At 33.2% G+C, this 18,415-nt stretch overlaps 1 protein-coding gene across 1 annotated transcript; it reads right to left on the bottom strand.

Annotated features, from left to right (window-relative positions):
* Positions 1–4,371: 4,371 nt before the first annotated feature.
* On the bottom strand, positions 4,372–18,177 carry LOC132713956 (uncharacterized). The gene is made up of 4 exons (XM_060696691.1): positions 16,622–18,177; positions 15,005–15,233; positions 12,271–12,391; positions 4,372–11,148 (listed from the first exon to the last, which is right to left on the bottom strand). Exons 1-4 carry the CDS (start codon positions 16,682–16,684, stop codon positions 11,007–11,009), a joined length of 555 nt encoding a protein of 184 aa, XP_060552674.1. The 5' UTR covers positions 16,685–18,177; the 3' UTR covers positions 4,372–11,006.
* Between the last annotated feature and the right edge of the window lie 238 nt (positions 18,178–18,415).

Raw genomic sequence — 18,415 nt, 5'->3', positions numbered from 1 at the left:
AAAAACAAAAAGGTTGACCCTGCTAATGTTTGAACGACCGTCAATTTCAATGCAACGGATTCGAGAGTGTTTCAATAAGCTTACAGCTTTCAACACAATCAAACTAAAATAATTTTTACGCATCCGCGCAGTCTGATCAGGATCCATGCTGTTCGCTATCAGTTTCTCTACTTGTAATAGAGTTTGAAAGCGAACAGCATGGATCCTGATCAGCAGGCTGGTCTGGATCCATGCTGGTCGCAAACGCACTATGTTGGTTTTGTCGTGACACGGCTCAAATGTAGTATTAAATTTAAGATATAACTAAACGATTACACGTGGAAATATATTTACATTCTTGAATACTTTTTAACACTGTTCAGATTTCTAAAAAAAGTAAAAGTATGATTTATAATTGCAGAAGTTTCTGAAACATCCCCTAATGACTTCATGACTATTAAAGTCTCAAGAAGGGAAGACAAAGTTTCTTCATCTACTTATGAACAACTGGAAATACGAGAAATAAAGTAAGATTATATATGGATATTGAAAACGAAAGAACTTCTTCAGGAAGAACGAACTACGTTACCACAGTTATATAAGACAAATAAACACATTTGTGCTAACATTGACCGCATTGACAATCAGGTGGTGAGTGATGCCTGTTCATTGTTATGCTGGTTTATGTTTTAACGAGTTAATTTATTGAACTATTTTTTTTTACAAAAGCAGCAAACTAAAACAAACATCGGTTTAAAAAGATCCAAAAGTTGGTGCAGACTCGTCGTAGAAAATGCCATACCTTTTATTTCAGCCCATGCTTGTGAAGTGACTCAAACAGTATTCGATATAGATACAACCTTGAAATTCAATACTAAAGATCAAGTAATTAAGATCTTGTATCGAGTAACATTGCAATTTTCTTTTGTACATGTTACCTAAAATACATTTCAACATAATTATGCATTAAGATCATTTTAATTTTCAAAGCTAATGCAATCAGCAGAATATAACTTCTTGAATATGAAAGACATCTGAAATAACAAATGTACGATTAAAACGTGTTTTAAAAAAGGGAGAACTATACTGTAATTACATTATACATTTATATTCGCATGATCAATTCATAAGATGCTATAATATGCAACAGCTTATGGCTATGTGCATACCTCTATGTACATGCCATTTAATCGTGTTATGGCTTTATCTAAATTCTTTTTCGCAAAGTAAATAAACGTAAATGTATATGCACACTTCATCTGTTTGTTTGTGTGTTTGTTGTTATGGTTTTTGTTTGTTTGTTTTTTGGGTTTTTTTTTGCCTGTTATACCATTTGTTTTAATTTGGTGACATCTAGGCGGCTGATCATCCTAGGCCAGGCTTTTTGAATTATACCTATCTTACATTATGTACTACTTAAATGTAGGGTACACAAAATATTAACTTTTTATGACAAAATCATTTGCAATCATCAAAACTTGACATTGTACATTTATAAACTAAAGAAAACTCCAATGACTGTGCTAATACCAAAACGTGCCAATCAGAATTATCGGAAAAGATTTCAGATTAATAAAAGATCTTCTGCATAAATATGAAAGAGGAAATTATTACAGCTTATGAATTATATATTGTCGTATACAATGTATACTGTATAATTTAAGTCTAGATCAAGGGCATCATCTCTAGATTGATCTTATATCTAAAATTCCTAATGCGATTACCCCAAATATGTACAAGCGCATGTAGCAAACATAATTCTTCTCATTAAAATTTCCATTAATTTCACTATCCGTGTGCACATACATTTCATAATTCACAGTCACCTTTCATTTAATTGTAGAATATAATTTTTCTGATTTAAAATACAGTTCTGTTACCAGACAAATATTTTTCATGCATGCATACGTGTATAGAATATAAATATCTCTATCCGTGAACAGTTCTTTCACCTTTTTGATGACAGTGCTCCTTGACACGTTAAACTAAAAATGGCTGCTTCTATCTCGAGCTGAAAAGCTCCAATACGCTGCTCTTTGAGCTTTAACATGCATTTTAATTATTATTATATTAAGCAAATGGAGCACCTCTCAAATATATACGAGAATCATGCATTCATATTCATAGTTCGACACTGCATGTGTTTTATCAACTTTAAGCGTAATGTTATTGACTTACATAAGGTGGTAATATTTAGACGCTGTTGGTTAAAAACTTGGTAACACTGGCAGTGATGGAATAAGTGTAGTGTCATCTACTGTGGTGTAGAATATGAAGTAAGACTTTTTGAAACGGGCGTGGATCATGCAAAACCTGTTGAGAAAGGATAAGAACAATGTAGGGTTGATTTTGGGTTAGTAAATAATGGTTAAGATTCTACCAAGGATGACTGTGGGGTTAACATTGATGGCACCGACTCACTTGGATTGGCTGTGCAGATACGAGTTGCGTAGATACAGATGTAATTTTGTATTATTGAAATATTTTCATTTTTTTCTGCATTATTTTTTATATCACCTCTTTAGGGGTTTTCATGAGTGTTATTAAACCTTCATTATTCATTTGTGCTTGTACTTGCAATCATAATAATTTCTAGAACTATTCTGGCTTTCGCCTTCGACCATCACCTAGGAATTTATGTTGCCAGCCCCACCCTCTCATACTTTTGCTAAGCAGGAGCTGATTACCCAATGTAAATTTTATGCGCCCTACTCGTACCATCGATAACTTGCTCGCTGATAAAACAACTTAAACGAGACCTTACGCACTGCATATAATTCTATACATTCCAGGCCAAGATCTCCCAGCAAACAAACATTGGGTTGCCAACTGGTCTGGGTTCAAATATTGTTGCCATGGTCTCAATTGATATCCACTCCAGGCCCAATAAGGTGCTCAATACCACCAATTTACTACCCATCTTTATTATACCTGCCAGCCGTGCATGATCTTGGAACTAGATGCTTGCTCCATGGTCATACTAAACGGGATTAACTGTATTTGCTTTGCAACCTTGAATGTTACTTTTCTACATTTGAGTTGCCAGTCCTAGTGGGTGTGCGTAGCGATGTAGGCTTTTGATATCGGGTTGCTCCCTGGTCATAACTCACTTATTTTACATAGACAGTGCTTCCTCCTTCCGGGTAAAATTCACGAAAAGTACCTTGTTACATGTGTACTATTGTGTTGTCTGAGTGAAATGGCCACAAAATATTTCGTCAATGAATTAAAAATTACCTTCTTGTGACGATAAACATACAGGTTTCACCTTTTTTATTCGAAAACAAATCACAACAGGCAAAGTAAAATAATAATAATTACAACAATAATGCTAACAAAAAACAAGCTACGGGAAGTAACTCATGCGCTCCTAAACACCGAAATTTACCGAGATGTTTAACCCTTGGCAGAATGACTTTAGCAATCTATACACTTCCTATCGACAAACGGTTGAATATAGTAGGAGTAGTAAGACATGAATGTGTATCGATGGTACATGATACGGCGGTTAGTTAGTAAAAATTAATTCTTAGTCTTATTCTCAAAGGTGGATGCAATGTGTGCGGGGGGGGGACAAAGAATAAATCTAGATATTCATAGAAGAGGCTAACTTTACTCGACCAGTAAAAAACACAAACTATTTGGTTTTAAACAAGTTGATTTATTGAAGAAACGAATAACAATTAATAGAATTAGAGAATTACTAACAAATATTTAACTTCAGAGTATCTGAACCTCTAACCTGTCAGACATTGGCGAAAATGACAGTGTGAAAATTGAGTAAAATATCTAAAGTTTTCCTCCAAATTTGTATTTGAATAATTTGCTTAATCTGCAAAAAAAAAGAAAGATACCAGAAAGTTCTATATACTAAAGAATGAGATGGTAAAATAATCAATATTTTCCCTCTAAATTCGAAGAGTCAATTAAAAAGTGTTAAATTAGAGTAAAAATGACCAGTTGAAAAAGGGGTTCGTAGAAATTTATGATCCGTACAAAATAGTTATGACCCAGCAGGGAACTTGTACATTCGTATGATAGCTACACAAATACAGCGGAGCGGAGAAATCTGGAAAATAACTTGAAAACAAGCAATAATACAAAATGACAGTCGTAAGAAACGATGGAGGGATGTGACAAAGGATAAACTTAAACAATATGTATTAAGAATATCAAGTTCTAACACTGAAATATAACAATATGTAGGACAGAATACGACAACAGAAAGGTAAATGTTTCATTGCAGACATGAGCATTAATTAAATACAGGTTCTATTTCTGACAAGTTTTATTTGTTATCAGAGTAAACGGAAATGGTAATATAATGTTATTAGTGCATGGAAGTTGTTGACAATTATTTGAACATGTCAATATTTTCAAATAAATACAGTAAATTGTTGCACTTTTATTATTGAATATGTAAATACATGTATAAATAATCATCTCTACTTTTAGAAATATAATGATAAATTATTATTTTATTTACAAATCAGTATATACTCTTCGGGCCACTATCGCATAAAAGCCAGCAGAAACCAAATGTCAACCTCTAAATTTACAATATCTCCATAAGTGACAGACTACTTATGATTAATAAACAGATGCGTGAGACAAATGACCTTTTGTCACAATGCAAAAATATGAAGCATCAGAGACAACTGATGACATGTTGTACGAGAAAAGTTCAAAATGTGTAGTTTCCACAAATTGTTATTGCAGTGTCATTTGTATGCTGCTTTTTAATAATAAAAGTCATGTCAAATACAAAATTAACAATGTTATTTATAAGTAATAGACGATTACCTGTATTTAAATAAATAAATATTTGAATAGAATGGATATATTCTGGTAAGTTAAAAGTTTGTAAACAACAAAATGCGCTTAAAAGTATTTCTACAATTGTAATACTACAACACTATCAAATGCCAGCAAATATGGCACAGAATTACAATATCCTACATGTGACCTCTTAAACATATCAGCAATTTGTAACAATAACAAAAAGCAATTATCATAGTATTGCAAGCAATCCATAAGACTTAATCCCCTGCCGGTTAGAACCCCCAGCAACATTCTGAAGGGCCATTGGTCATTCACTAATGTTTCAATTTTTCTCATTTTAAAAAAAAATGTTGAAAAAGATCTTTAAAAGTGATCACAGGAAACAGTTCTTAGTAATAGACAGACTGAAGGACACTCTAAAGTTAATTTTTTAAACTTCCCTGTTACCAGAACATAACATTTTAAACAGCAAAATTCTTAAAAAGGAGATAACTCTTGAAATAAAGATCCAAGATGTCATACATGATGTGAATAATAATAAGAACAATTAGTAATGAAGCTGACATAATGAATGTTTATTTTGAATTTGAAGTAAAAGAAAGTTAAAAGAATGAATAAGAAAAAATCAAAGTTTAAGAAGGAGATAATTCTGTAAATATGGATGCTAGATTTATAAACCTTGTCATCTTATTATGATGTGGGAGTTTGAAGTAAATCCTATAAGTAATGAAGAAGTTGGTGTAAAATATACCAATTTCTCAACAAAAAATATAAGGCCAAGGGGGATATAATTCTGGAAGTAGTATTGCTAGAGTATTGAACCTTCTCCAAATGATTTAAGTGATAATTAGAGACATATATATGAATTTTGAAGAAGATACATAAAGAAATAAAGAAGTTATTAAAAAAAAAAAAATTTCATGCAAGTTCAACGGAGGTAATTATGATAATTTTTGTGCTAGAGTTAAAACCTTGTCACATATGATGTGGATGGTGACCAGAAACTTATGTTTGAAGTTTGAAAAACACAAATATCACAAATATTGTTATATTTGCCATGTTTTAAGCCTATTTGTTGCCATGGCAAACATTTTTTTTTCAAAATAGGTGAAAAGAAAAAGACATGCAAAATCTCCATACTGCCATCTACCCTTATTTCAAGTTTCACAGAAATATTTTCAGTACTCTTTGCATTATCACTAGATCAAGTTTATGTGTTAAATTTGCCAAAGTTTCAGTCTATTTGTTGTCATAATAAACCAGACTTATCAACATAGGAAAAAAGAGAAAAAGATGTGCATAATTTCAAGACTGCCATCTAACCATATTTCAAGTTTTATAAAAATATTTTCTAGTACTTTTTGCCTTATCTCTGGATCAAGTTTATGTGTAAAATTTGCCATATTTTCAGTCTATTTGTTGCAATAGCAACCAAAATTTTCATCATAGGAAGAAATAAAAAAACGTGCATAATCTCGATACTGCCATCTATACATATATCAAGTTTCATAAAAATATTTTCAGCACTTTTTGCGTTATCGCGGGATCCAATTTTGTGGACGGACGAGCTAGCTCAGGTGAGCTAAAAATTGAAAAGGATATAATTATAACGAATACTTTTAATTGACTAGAAACAATATATGAATTATAAAATTGTGCCAATTCCGATAAACACGTTGACAAATCTTAAATAGAGGATATTGAATGAGTGTAGTTTAATACTAAATTTATTGAACGAGTTGAATAAAATCATTTTATGCGAGCCTCTGGCGAGCATAATATTGTTTTATTCAACGAGTTCAATAAATTATGTATTGAATCTTCACGAATATAATATTCTATTTATCAGATATATAAAAAAGAACAGTAAACTGTTAAAATGAGTAATTTTTCAATGACGCGCCTATAGTGTAACGCTAACATTAGCGCGCTTTAACGCTATGTTCATATATAGGGCAAATGACGTCACGTCAAAGTGTTATTACACTAGTTTAATATCGTTTTTGTGTCGCCTCTACGGAGTAGTGGCGACATATAGGGATCACTTCTCCGTCGTCTGTCTGTCCGTCTGTCTGTCTGTCCGTCTGTCCGTCCTTCCTTCACAAAACTTGTCCGGACTACTCCTCTTAAACTACTGGTGCAATTTCATCCAAACTTTACAGGAATGATCAGTACCAAGTCTAGTTGTGCATATTGTCAGCATTTTCCGGTTCAAGGATTTTTGTCAGAGTTATGGCCCTTTAATAATTTTTATTTTTAAAGTTTGTCCGGACTACTTCTCTTATACCACTAATGCAATTTCAATGAAACTTTACAGGATTGATCTGTAGCTCAAGTCCTTGCGCATATTGCACGGGTTTTATGGTTGAATGATTTTTAGCGGAGTTATGGCCCTTTGATAAAAAGGTGTTTTTTCTGTGTGTTGCCAGATACACAAAAGCTTGTCCAGACTACTCCTCATAAACTACTGGTGCAATATTTATCCAAAATTTACAGAAATGATCAGTACCAAGTCTTATGTGCACTGTCTGTCTGTATGTCCGTCTGTCACAAAAATTGTCCCAACATGAAATTGGCCATTACATGTGATCACTGATCGCTCTTGTTGTTAAATGGCTTTATTACACTCCTGCGCCGCGGTTTATGTAATAAAAGTAAAAATGCGCCTTTAGGAAATAATATAAAAGAAAATCATAAACACACTCGTACATAAGCAATTTGTACACATTTATGTTTCTGTTCGATCTAAAAGAAAAGTTCCACGTGATCTAGGGAATGTCAGTCAGTCGATTTTCCGAGCTCTTAATATTTAATCAATTTTCAGTTTCAAGATAAATATAAATTGTATTACTATTTACATTTTTTTAAATTTCTCAAGCGTGAAAGCAGATCAGTTTTAATTTATATATTCAAACGATATTTTCGTCATCACTGTATGTTAAAATATTTTAAGCTTGCTAGAAATTATACAATAAAGACAAGAGTAGATTACCGGGGTGTTTGTGCTTATTAATCAGACAAACGATATCAAATATTTTGAACAAAGACCTCGCAATATGTGCCCGACTGTAAATCAAAGAATTACTTACATTAGAGAAGAAGCACATTCATTACAGCAAGTTCGGATTAATAAACCTTGTTCTAGCAGACTCGAGGGGCGGGGATAATTTAAATCGTTATTCATAAATGATTCATGTAACTTTTATTGAACATTATATTTAACATGCAACATACTTAGCTTTTACCACATCATTTCAAGGAAGGCAAACTCATTAACACTTCATGTAGTGAGCATTTTGTCTTTGTATATATACTGACTTAATTTAAACAACACTTACATTGCATTGCGAAAACCTACAAATTACACTAAACAAAAACTAAAAAGTAATCAATTCCTCCTCATTAGAAATTAAAATGACTTATGCATTGATAATTTCTTGACTTCTTGTTTCTTTACCTCCCTTCCTTTATATTAAGAAGATTAAACCCACACACGCAATTGTTCTTTCTGGTGTTCATGAATAAGGTAAGTTGAGTGCTGAACTTTTATCATTTAGGGTGATGCTTGGTGCTCTGCACACTATTGGTGTTGAGTAAAATACTTGAAAACATGTTTACACTAAATGCGACATTTTTAAACCGACATGCTACTTGTTAACCGAAGAACTTCTATGACTCTCATAAAATGTTACTGAAAATCAAGCATAACGCCTCACTGCTAATCGCCCATGTATACAAACATAAAGTCTTTATATAATTGCAATTAACAAAAATAAAATGCATTAATAACATCTAAATTGAAATTTTCATTGCAAATGTAATTATTACGGTATATATCAAACAACTTTATCTGAAAAATGTTACCGATAAACACCATGATCTTACAGAAACTTTAAACAAATTATTACAATTTTACATCGTAAACAACATATCGTTAACAGATCATACACAATGTTATATTAAAATTTCGTTTCGGAGTAAAAGAAAAAAAAACACCTGTAAGCAGATAAGCACCAACAGCATTGTTTTCCTTAATCTAAAAATTTAATATAAATTTGAATTATATTAAAAAGGATATATTTTAATAAAAGTCAATATGATATTATCAAATTTACCACAAACAATGATTTTAAAAATTGGATATATGATGTGCTAATTATATAATTATAAGTGTTATGAAAAGTCGCATTAAATTGTGGCTATACCATTATAAAATCATCCTGAAACAAATGAAAGATAACAGTCTTATTATAAAATTGATAAAATTGATATTATAAATTATAATTAACAAAGAATAAAAGGATTGATTGAATATCATAATAAAGCATGTACACAAAAATATATATTGCACTTATGTCCAATGACAATGATTAAAACAAAAACAGTACACAAATGTAAAATAAATGACTAGTAAAATAACTAATAAGAAATACAATTAATTAATTTGTTAACAAATGGTCTTCCTGTAAATGTAAGATAGTGCCCTGTTTTTAACCCGGTCGACTGCTAGGGGCTTATAAACTTCATGGTAGTTGTCAAACATTGTTTAGAAAAATTGATTTTGTACAAATCTTATTTTAATAAGTTCCAATAGTTTCTTTTACCGATAGAGACTCTTACACAGTAGACACACACTTTAATTTAGTCACAATTAATTAAAATAAAAATTCAATTGATTCATTTGTATACTGATGCAAACGTTTATTGAGATGTATTCGCCGTCAAACAATGTCTACACGTCTTCTGTATGTTAGTATGCTAGAGAGTTGACAAATTAAAAACAAACAGTCGCCGATATGAAGTGCCATGTGTTTCACTTCGGAATATCGAAGCCGAGGCTTGCCATATTGTCGCCGATTGGTGGTACCCGAGGTACAGATATTGCGATCTGAACGCGTATCCGCAAACCATATTCTAAAATGACCACCTCAATATTGTTTTCAGTCATTCCTTCCGTTACCAGTTTTAAGTAGCGTATGAATTTACAAGTTCATTCGAAACGGCGAAATGATGCCATCCTAAGCATGTCCTTTTTTCCCTAAAATGCCGTTTTTTCTGGTGCCCACGTACCAGATATAATTTTCAACATGAGTAAAACTTATTAAAAACACTTTATTATATTTATATGGTTATCTCTGTTTAAACAATTTTGAGTTGTCGGAATGGTGAGTTTCATTATCATAATGTAAAAGAATCAAGCGACATATCAACAAAAAAGACTGAAAAACATTGGGAAAACGTTAGACGTGTCGCATTCTATACTCCATAGTCAATTCGACTCAATTGTTAATGAGTTCATTTACACCGATGTCATGCACTTGAACCAAATACATGTTTTTACTTCCGTTTGATGAGATTGTTTCATACTGCAATTATAATACAATGGTCATATGAAAGTCATGTAATATGAGTAATTTCCTTTACAGATAATGCATGAAACTAGTATTGTTATAATTATGTTTACATGAATAATGCGTGCAAACTGATCTCTGGTTAAAGTGGATAATTCCGTTTCTAATCTTAAATGGTGTAGTGCAGTTAATTATTGTGCGCAGTAATTTATAGTATTTGTTTAACTGATATTTTTTTTGATAACTAGATGTATAAAGAAATACTGCGAGGACACTGTTTAATTGCGATTAATGCTGTAGCACAAAAATCAATTAAGACTAACAGCATTTCCTTAAATGAAGTATAGTGAGTCACCACAAAGGCGCAATAGGAGTACAGTTCGGCATCCTACATCGCCTAAGTTACTAAGTCCTGTTTCATTTTATGTTACAGAAATTTCATATTTGCGCGCTGCAAAACACATTGACTGTCAGTAGCGCTTGTTGAAATGTGATCTCTGAAATGTCAGAGTCATTACCGCGCTTATGAATATCTTCCAGACGGAGTTAGTGCATTGGCAGCATAAATATAGCGTCGAATTCACAATGGAAGCGTATAGAGAACGCAGAAAATCAGGAAAAACTATAAATAAAAAAGGTCCGTAGAGACACCATGCTCTTCTTAATCAAAATTTTAAGACTTTATTTACGAAATTACGGGATTTTTGAGAATTAAGATAATCCTTGTAGACGCTGTAGAAATGTCATTGACTGTTAATGGGACATACCCTAGTGTTAAATTTCTCAAATATAACATTACACCTACTAAGCAGCAGTATGCAAGAAAATGTTGAAAACATAATTCACTAAATACAAGTGAACAATATTTAATATAACAATGTGTACGTGCATAATTTAAGTAAGTTTTTTCAGCTGTGAGGTCTTCTCATCACTGTCATGCACATCTTCAGCCGAACCAGGATCAACAGCTTTTAGTGAAACAGCAGACTGATCTTTCGTTTCATCATTTGTTTTTCCTTGCGTTTTGTCTTCTTTCCTGATAAATAGATTTAAGGAAATAAAGATATATTTTACCAATACAACATGTTAAACGTTGATGCGTAGATGATTTCTATTACACTTAAATTTATAATGATTGTTCGTGATAAATATCATTAAGCAATATGACATATGCAAATATTTAAACTTCCTTAAGCATGCGAATAAAATTATAATGTGCTGTGAAAAATAATATGAAGAAGATGTTTTAAACGGACAAAAGCTAATGTAAATGACGGTGATATTGATGATTCTAAATAACTAATTGCGAGAGAGCCAGTTGTCGAAAGTTTTCCTCTTAATAGTATACTCGCACTGCGAGTTTGAATTCTGTTTTTTTGTTGGTGTTTTTTTTGGCACAAAAACACAATATTTGCAATAAAGTAGTGCGGCACTTTCGGAAGGTAAAAACTTCATTAGACAATGTCCCGAGGTAGGGTACAAAGTTTTACACTTGACTTGTTTATTTTATTGTTGTAAGCTTCATAACAAGTTTTAACATTATACGTATAAAATTATATGTAAATGGACTATGGCATTATTATCGTTTCATTTTCCGTCTATACCTCACTTTTTCTGAATAATTAATCTAATTTGATTAGCATACAATTCTCAGAAACTGTAAACAAAACTCAAATAGCAACGGAAAACACACCTAGTCTAACAATAAGTTGATATTCCGTGTACGTGGTTATTAGAACTAAGAATCAAAACCACTTAAGGTTCTTGAAAACAATTTAATCATTGAGACAACAACAAGTCCAAATTGTCACATAAACCAGTATATTATCAGACAAGAGTGGCACAAACAAATATCGTAAAATTACCATTATAAGCCTTTTTCTATATCCATCGCTTACAATAAAATAAGTTGCTATGTTATTACGATGTGTTGTACGAAATAGAACAAAAAGCTCCTTAAAATTTGAGAATTAAAAAGAAGTGCAACATCTCATTTAAAGCATAGGATACATTTCGAAAAGAAAATTATATACTTTGAATTAAGATTAGCAATTTGTAACTGCATTTTTTTGTTTAAGTAATTTTTGTTTTCTTTACTTGCGTTCTCGTTTTTACTGTTTAATGAAGAACTATTTCAATTAATTTACTGTTAACTCACTTTGTTTTATGTCGTTTGTACAAACAAAATAGTGCAGCACACACAATCACTGTGCATCCAATAACGCCAATAACCGCTCCTGAGACGATTGCACTGTAAGGACCATTTGAACTTTTATTATCTAAAATGTAATTAATATCTATATTAATATATACAATGCATATTTACTTATTCTTATTTCTAGCAATTTTCCATCTTAAGTTCTTTAATACCACGAGTTTTTGTTTTACCAGTATTTATTTGTAATTAACTTAATTAAGTTGATCGTGTATGTTATCGATACTCAATTATACAAGAGAGACATGAAAAACTAAGATTGAAAAATAGCTACTAGGCCGTAATGAAGATAAATCGAATTTCAATACTGTATCTAAAACATTGTATATGTAAAAAGGGTAAGCTTTAAATATGGCTATCACATAAGGTCCATATTTGCTAAGACAGCCACTGATTGCTATTGGAAGTTAATGGGTGCAATTGATGTCAATAGTTGTTAAAGAGGTCACTGGTTGCTAAAGAAACAGAATTTCAATATTTTACCATAAATAAGGGAATCTATTTGACAATGTCTGGCAAAGGCCTTATTTTAATACCATTTGTATTGGTCCACCATGCAATGTTCAAAAAGACATACAGAATCCTAAATTTAGCTTAAGTGTTCTCGGGCGATACAAAATGTACATACGAGGGTCCATTGAATATTACGCAGACAACAGTAATATTTCTTGTCTATTTGGATATTTTTGATAGCAAATATTCGACTCAAATATGCTATCAATATTCGTCAAAAACATGTAGAAAATTCCATGAAGAAGAAAACAGAAATTAACATGTTATGCCAATTTGAAACAATATACTCTTCATTACACTGCACTTAAAGACGGCAAAAAAATGACGTCAAGAACGTAAATTTATTAACATTGCTAGAAGTACGCATCGGCCTTTCCGATATCTGTCTGTATTACAGAGCTTATGTGTTAAAGAATTCTTGGTATGACGCCAATGTATTCAAGGTTAAGACAAATTTCATTCCGAAGCGCAGATGTTTAAAACGTTCTAACCTTTGACCTCTCAGTTCCAATTGAGTTTGTCTACACGCCTAAGTCACACAAGAAATGGGTTTGTATACTAATTGAGTTGGTCTAAAGGGCCTAGATCACACACTACTTGGACTTGAGTTGATCTATAGTGCCTTATACATATAATTCTAGGGCTTTCATACCGATTGAGTCGGTTCACTTGGCCTAGATTACACAAGACTGGCGTTTGATTACTGATTAAATTGGTATCAGACCCTAGATCTCATAAGATAAGGGTTTGTATTTTTACTAAGTCGGTATACTCGGCCTAGAAAACATAAGACTTCGACTTGTATTCTGATTGGGTTCTTCAGTATGGCCTTGATCACATAACACTGGGACTTGTATACTGAATGAGTTGGTCTACGGGGCCTAGATCACATAATACTGAAGCTTGTATTCTGATTGAGTGGGTCCACCGGGATCACTAGATCACATAATACCTGGACTTTTATACTCGTTAAGTTGGACTAAACAGGCTTCTATACAGATTGAGTTGCAATCATAAAATGTTACATATTGCGCTAAAGTTAGCTGTTAAAACATACAATTGATGTGCACTTATTAAATAAAAAATAAACTATGGCATACATGTATATATATTACAAATTAAGCTTTCTTTATGGCGTTTAGTCCAACACATAGACCAAAATTTGTATCAGCATTTGTATCTTAACTGTCACATATTGCATACTAAACAGAAATACAAACAAGAGGGCCAAGATGGCCCTTGATCGCTCACTTGACACATCAAACTCATCTGGGCAATTATTTACAGACCAAGTTGATGACAATTGAATCAAAAATGTGCCAACTAGAGTGTTAACAAGGTTTTTCCATATTTGGGCAGTGTGACTTAGTTTTAAACTCAAGGTGACCCGTATTCGGACTTGACCTAGAAATCATCAAAACAAACTTGAAGACCAATTTTCAGGATATTTGGATAACAAAAGCTATCATTAAAGAGTTAACAATATTTTTTTCTATTTTTAGCTCCTGTGGCCTGGCTTTTTATCCGATATGACCCATGTTCAAACTCATCCGAGCAATCTACTAGACAAGCATCCTAACGATGTTTGATGACAATTGAGTTAAAAATGTGACTACTAGAGTGTAAACATGGTTTATCCATATTTATGCAGTGTGACCTATTTTTTGACCCCAGGTGACCTATATTTGACATTAACCTAGAAATAATAAAAAAAACGTTTAGAACAAGTTCAGGATATTTGGATCAAAACAGTAGCCACTAGAGTGTTAACGACATTTTTCTATTTTTAGCTCCTATGACCAAGTTTTTCATCCGAGATGACCCATGTTCGAACTCATCCGAGCAATTTACTAGACAAGCATCCTGACAAAGTTTGATGATGCAATAGGCAAAAATGTGACCATTAGAGTGTTAACGAACAAATGTGGACGGACGACAGACGACGGACATTCAACGATCCTAAAAGCTCACCCTGAGTTGATTCATTGCTTCAAGCAGCATTGTCACTTTTATAAGAGTAACACGCATTCAATTTTTAGTGCACTTGCGCTCATAAGTGAATTCCGAATGAAACTTTGCTTTAAAACTAGCAGTTATTTGAATTATCCAATAATCAAAAGTTAAAGATCTATACTAGACAAGATTTGTAGACAAAAATATCTACCCTGTTCTTCAAAAAGGTATTTCACAGCAGTATTGGATGTCTCTTTACGTTCATTCCCGTATAAAGCTGCGACTTTCACATAGCATTTGCCATTATTGCTAGCTCTGGCGTAAATTATCTCTGTATACTGAACCTTGTCATTATGACTGCAATCAGAATTATTTAAACAACTTGTCCTGTTTGCGTCAAGGATTTTGGGTTGTATTTCCTTTTCCATTTTACTATCGACCTAAAAGAAATAATAATATATGAACAGGCGTCTTAATTTGTAAACGAAAGCAGAAGTGTCAACATTAAATTAATAGGTCAATCACCCTATTTTAAGTGATTGACCTTCTTTGTGAAAGCGTAAGTATAATGCAGTCATGTTTGGTGGACAGTAAACCTTTAAAAAAATCCGTACTGAATGGGCATGTATGTATGTTTGTTGTTACATGTATGTGTATGTGTGCGCGTGTATGTATTCGTCTAGTTCTGGTATTTCATAAATAATGAATTAAACTAATAAAAGCGAAGTTAATCATAAATCAAATAAAATCATTTTAGTACATGCTTAAAAGTTGCTCTTGAGACACTTTATATTTATGCTAAATAATTGGAAATTTCCCATTTGAAAGAATCATTGTCAATTATGATAGATCAGCAGACAATTAACTTCTTTCATAATACATGTAGTAAGTCTATAATATGTTTGAACATATATTTTAAATAAATTATTATACAATGACAAAAACTGCCTTAACCCTTTACTTCACATAGACGTGTTTTGACGGCTTTTCGTTTGGGAAATGTTGCGCCGCCCCCTATCATAAAGGTACATAAGGGGTTTGGTAGAAGGGAGATGAGTCCCCTTCTGTTTTGGGAGTTTGAAATGGGCGGCAGTACCCCTCATAGCAAAGACAATTTTGGACTTGTGAGAGGCTACAAATGACCCCAGGTCGATCATAAGGTAATGTGTAACGAACGCTGCAATGCCTTTGACTCTATCTCAATCCATTGAGAAGTATTGCAGCACTTTGAAAATAATTTTGATGGACAAAAATCAACGCAAAATAGTGATTTTTGTCAATTTTGAGATGTCCCCTCGTTGTCATGGTAACAGGAAATTTAAGACTGAGTATGTCGTTACAAGTGCAATGGTCCAGTCAACATGTGTGCCAAGTTCGATTAGTATTGAAACTACTAGGAGGTAAAGGTTTAATATCCATAACCATGAGTTTCTTTACTTTACAAATACATGTAGGATCTTGAATTATGCTCTGCATTACTATATCTGTATCTATGTTATCAGAATCGGTGACGTTGGCCAAATTGTCAAGGTTGAGGATTTTCCCACACCACAGTGGGCTCGAGTCATGCCAAGAACATTAGATGATGTCATGTGAGGAATCTTCCAATCAAGGTGACAGAGCGTTGGTGTTTCTACCCAGGTGCCTTTTTGTGCGTTAAAATTACACAGAGGAGCACCTGAGGCTTTTCTTTACTAGTTAACTGAAAAGTCTACATATAACCTTTAAAGTATTGATTCAACGTAAATCACAACGCAAACATTAAAAGACGCCGAGGAAAGATATAAAATGTATTACAAATAATTGTTCATGATGTCAAGGAACATACATCTACTAGAATCCATTTAAAGGTAACATTCTTGTTTTGAGAAACACATCCAGATGTCGCCATTACAGTCCCGTTCTTTGTATCTTCAAAAAGCTGAGGCTCATAATCTGTAACACATATGCCATCATTACTATTATTAACATTTAAAACATAAAATGTATTCTGGGACACAAGGACCAGAACTTTAATTTTGATTATTTTATGAGGCGGTGATGAACATCTAAATTCTGCTAAATCTCGGAGTCACAAGCAATTTGACTACTTCTTCGTTCTCAAGTACAAGGATTGATCAAAAAGTTCTCGGCCCGATGTACTTACGGAAGTCAGAGAACCCAACTTATGGTCTTACTTTTCAATATTATCGCCCTCTACATCAATGCACTTTTCCCACCTGTGCTCCAACTTGTTTAACCCTTCAAAATAGAACTATCTATTTTGGTCCTAAAAGAACTCATTGACCGCCTCCATGACACCTTCATTGCTTCATAAATCGTCTACCACGAAGCTTAGTTTTCAGTTTCGAAAACAGGTAGAAGTCATGGGGCCAAGTCCGGACAATATACGGGATGGGGAAGAATTTCAAAGCTGCAATCAGTTGGCGCATTGTCGTTCAGGAGCAGAACGCCAGTTGAAAGTCAGTTTGCTCCTCTTTTTACGCGCGATTTCTTTACCCAGATGTCTCAATACGTCCGCATAGTACGTAACGTTTATGGTATGACCTTGCTCAAGATAATCATGATAATCCCCTAGCTATCCCAAAACAATTGAAGCCATCATCATCCCTGCTGATGGCACCCTCTTGAATTTCTTCGAAGGGGGTGAGCCAGTATGCTTCAACTGCATGCTCTGTTTTTTTTTTGTTGTTTTTTTTTATTCTGGATTGAAGTGATGAACCCATGTTTCATCCTGAGTTACAATCCGGTAGATAAAATCAGGTTCATCCTCGTAGCGAGACAAAATATATCTTGAAATGTCAAGCCCGGTTCGTTTCTGGTCGTCAGTCAACAGTCTGGTGACCCACCTAGCGGAAATCTTTGACATGCCAAAGACATCGGTCAGAATTGTCTTAACTGAACCAAAGCTGATACCCACTTCCCTAGCAATGCTTCGCAGGTCTCGCCTTCTGTCGCACATGACCAGATGGTGCACAGCTTCGGCAGTTTCATCATTGGTGCCCAGGCCGCTCATCATCTCCAATACTCTCAATGCCCCTATAAAATTCAGCTGGCCCGCCTTTCACTAACGTTCTAAAACTGAGAAAAATTTCAACTTAAGATTGTCTCAATATTGACTGAGATTCTTACTCACCTGAGAAAAATCTCAAGTTGGCTTTCACTAAACTTTTTCTCAACATTTGAGAATTTTCTCAACCGATACTGATTTTTTTTCTCAAGACATAAGCGGCTATCTTAGTGTGCATAGTTGGTGGGCTTCTTTGACTATAAGTTTTCCTTTCGAAGTATATAGTTGCTATTTTGATGAAAGATGACGCAACAGGGAAATGTTTTGTATATTTATTTCATTAAGTAGATGTATATTTTAGTTTTTTTATTTTCAAACGAGAAACAGCAATAACAACAAAACACACCAAGAAGCAATTGCAAATGTGTAAATATTTGAATGCGTATGAAAATAATTTATAACGAATGAATGTAGATCTACATATTTTTTGCAAACAGTATTTTAAAGAAAATGAAACAAAATTCAATCAATTATTATAGGATGATTATTGTGACGTCATAATCTCATGACGTCATGAATTAGAGCTCATGATGCACCCACAATAATCATTCA

The sequence above is a fragment of the Ruditapes philippinarum genome, unplaced genomic scaffold (assembly GCF_026571515.1).
Source record: "Ruditapes philippinarum isolate M1 unplaced genomic scaffold, ASM2657151v2 ctg6201_1_1_1_1, whole genome shotgun sequence".
NCBI classification, from domain to species: domain Eukaryota; kingdom Metazoa; phylum Mollusca; class Bivalvia; order Venerida; family Veneridae; genus Ruditapes; species Ruditapes philippinarum.
Note: the sequence above shows the minus strand (reverse complement) of the source record. Positions and strands in the feature narration are given on the sequence as shown.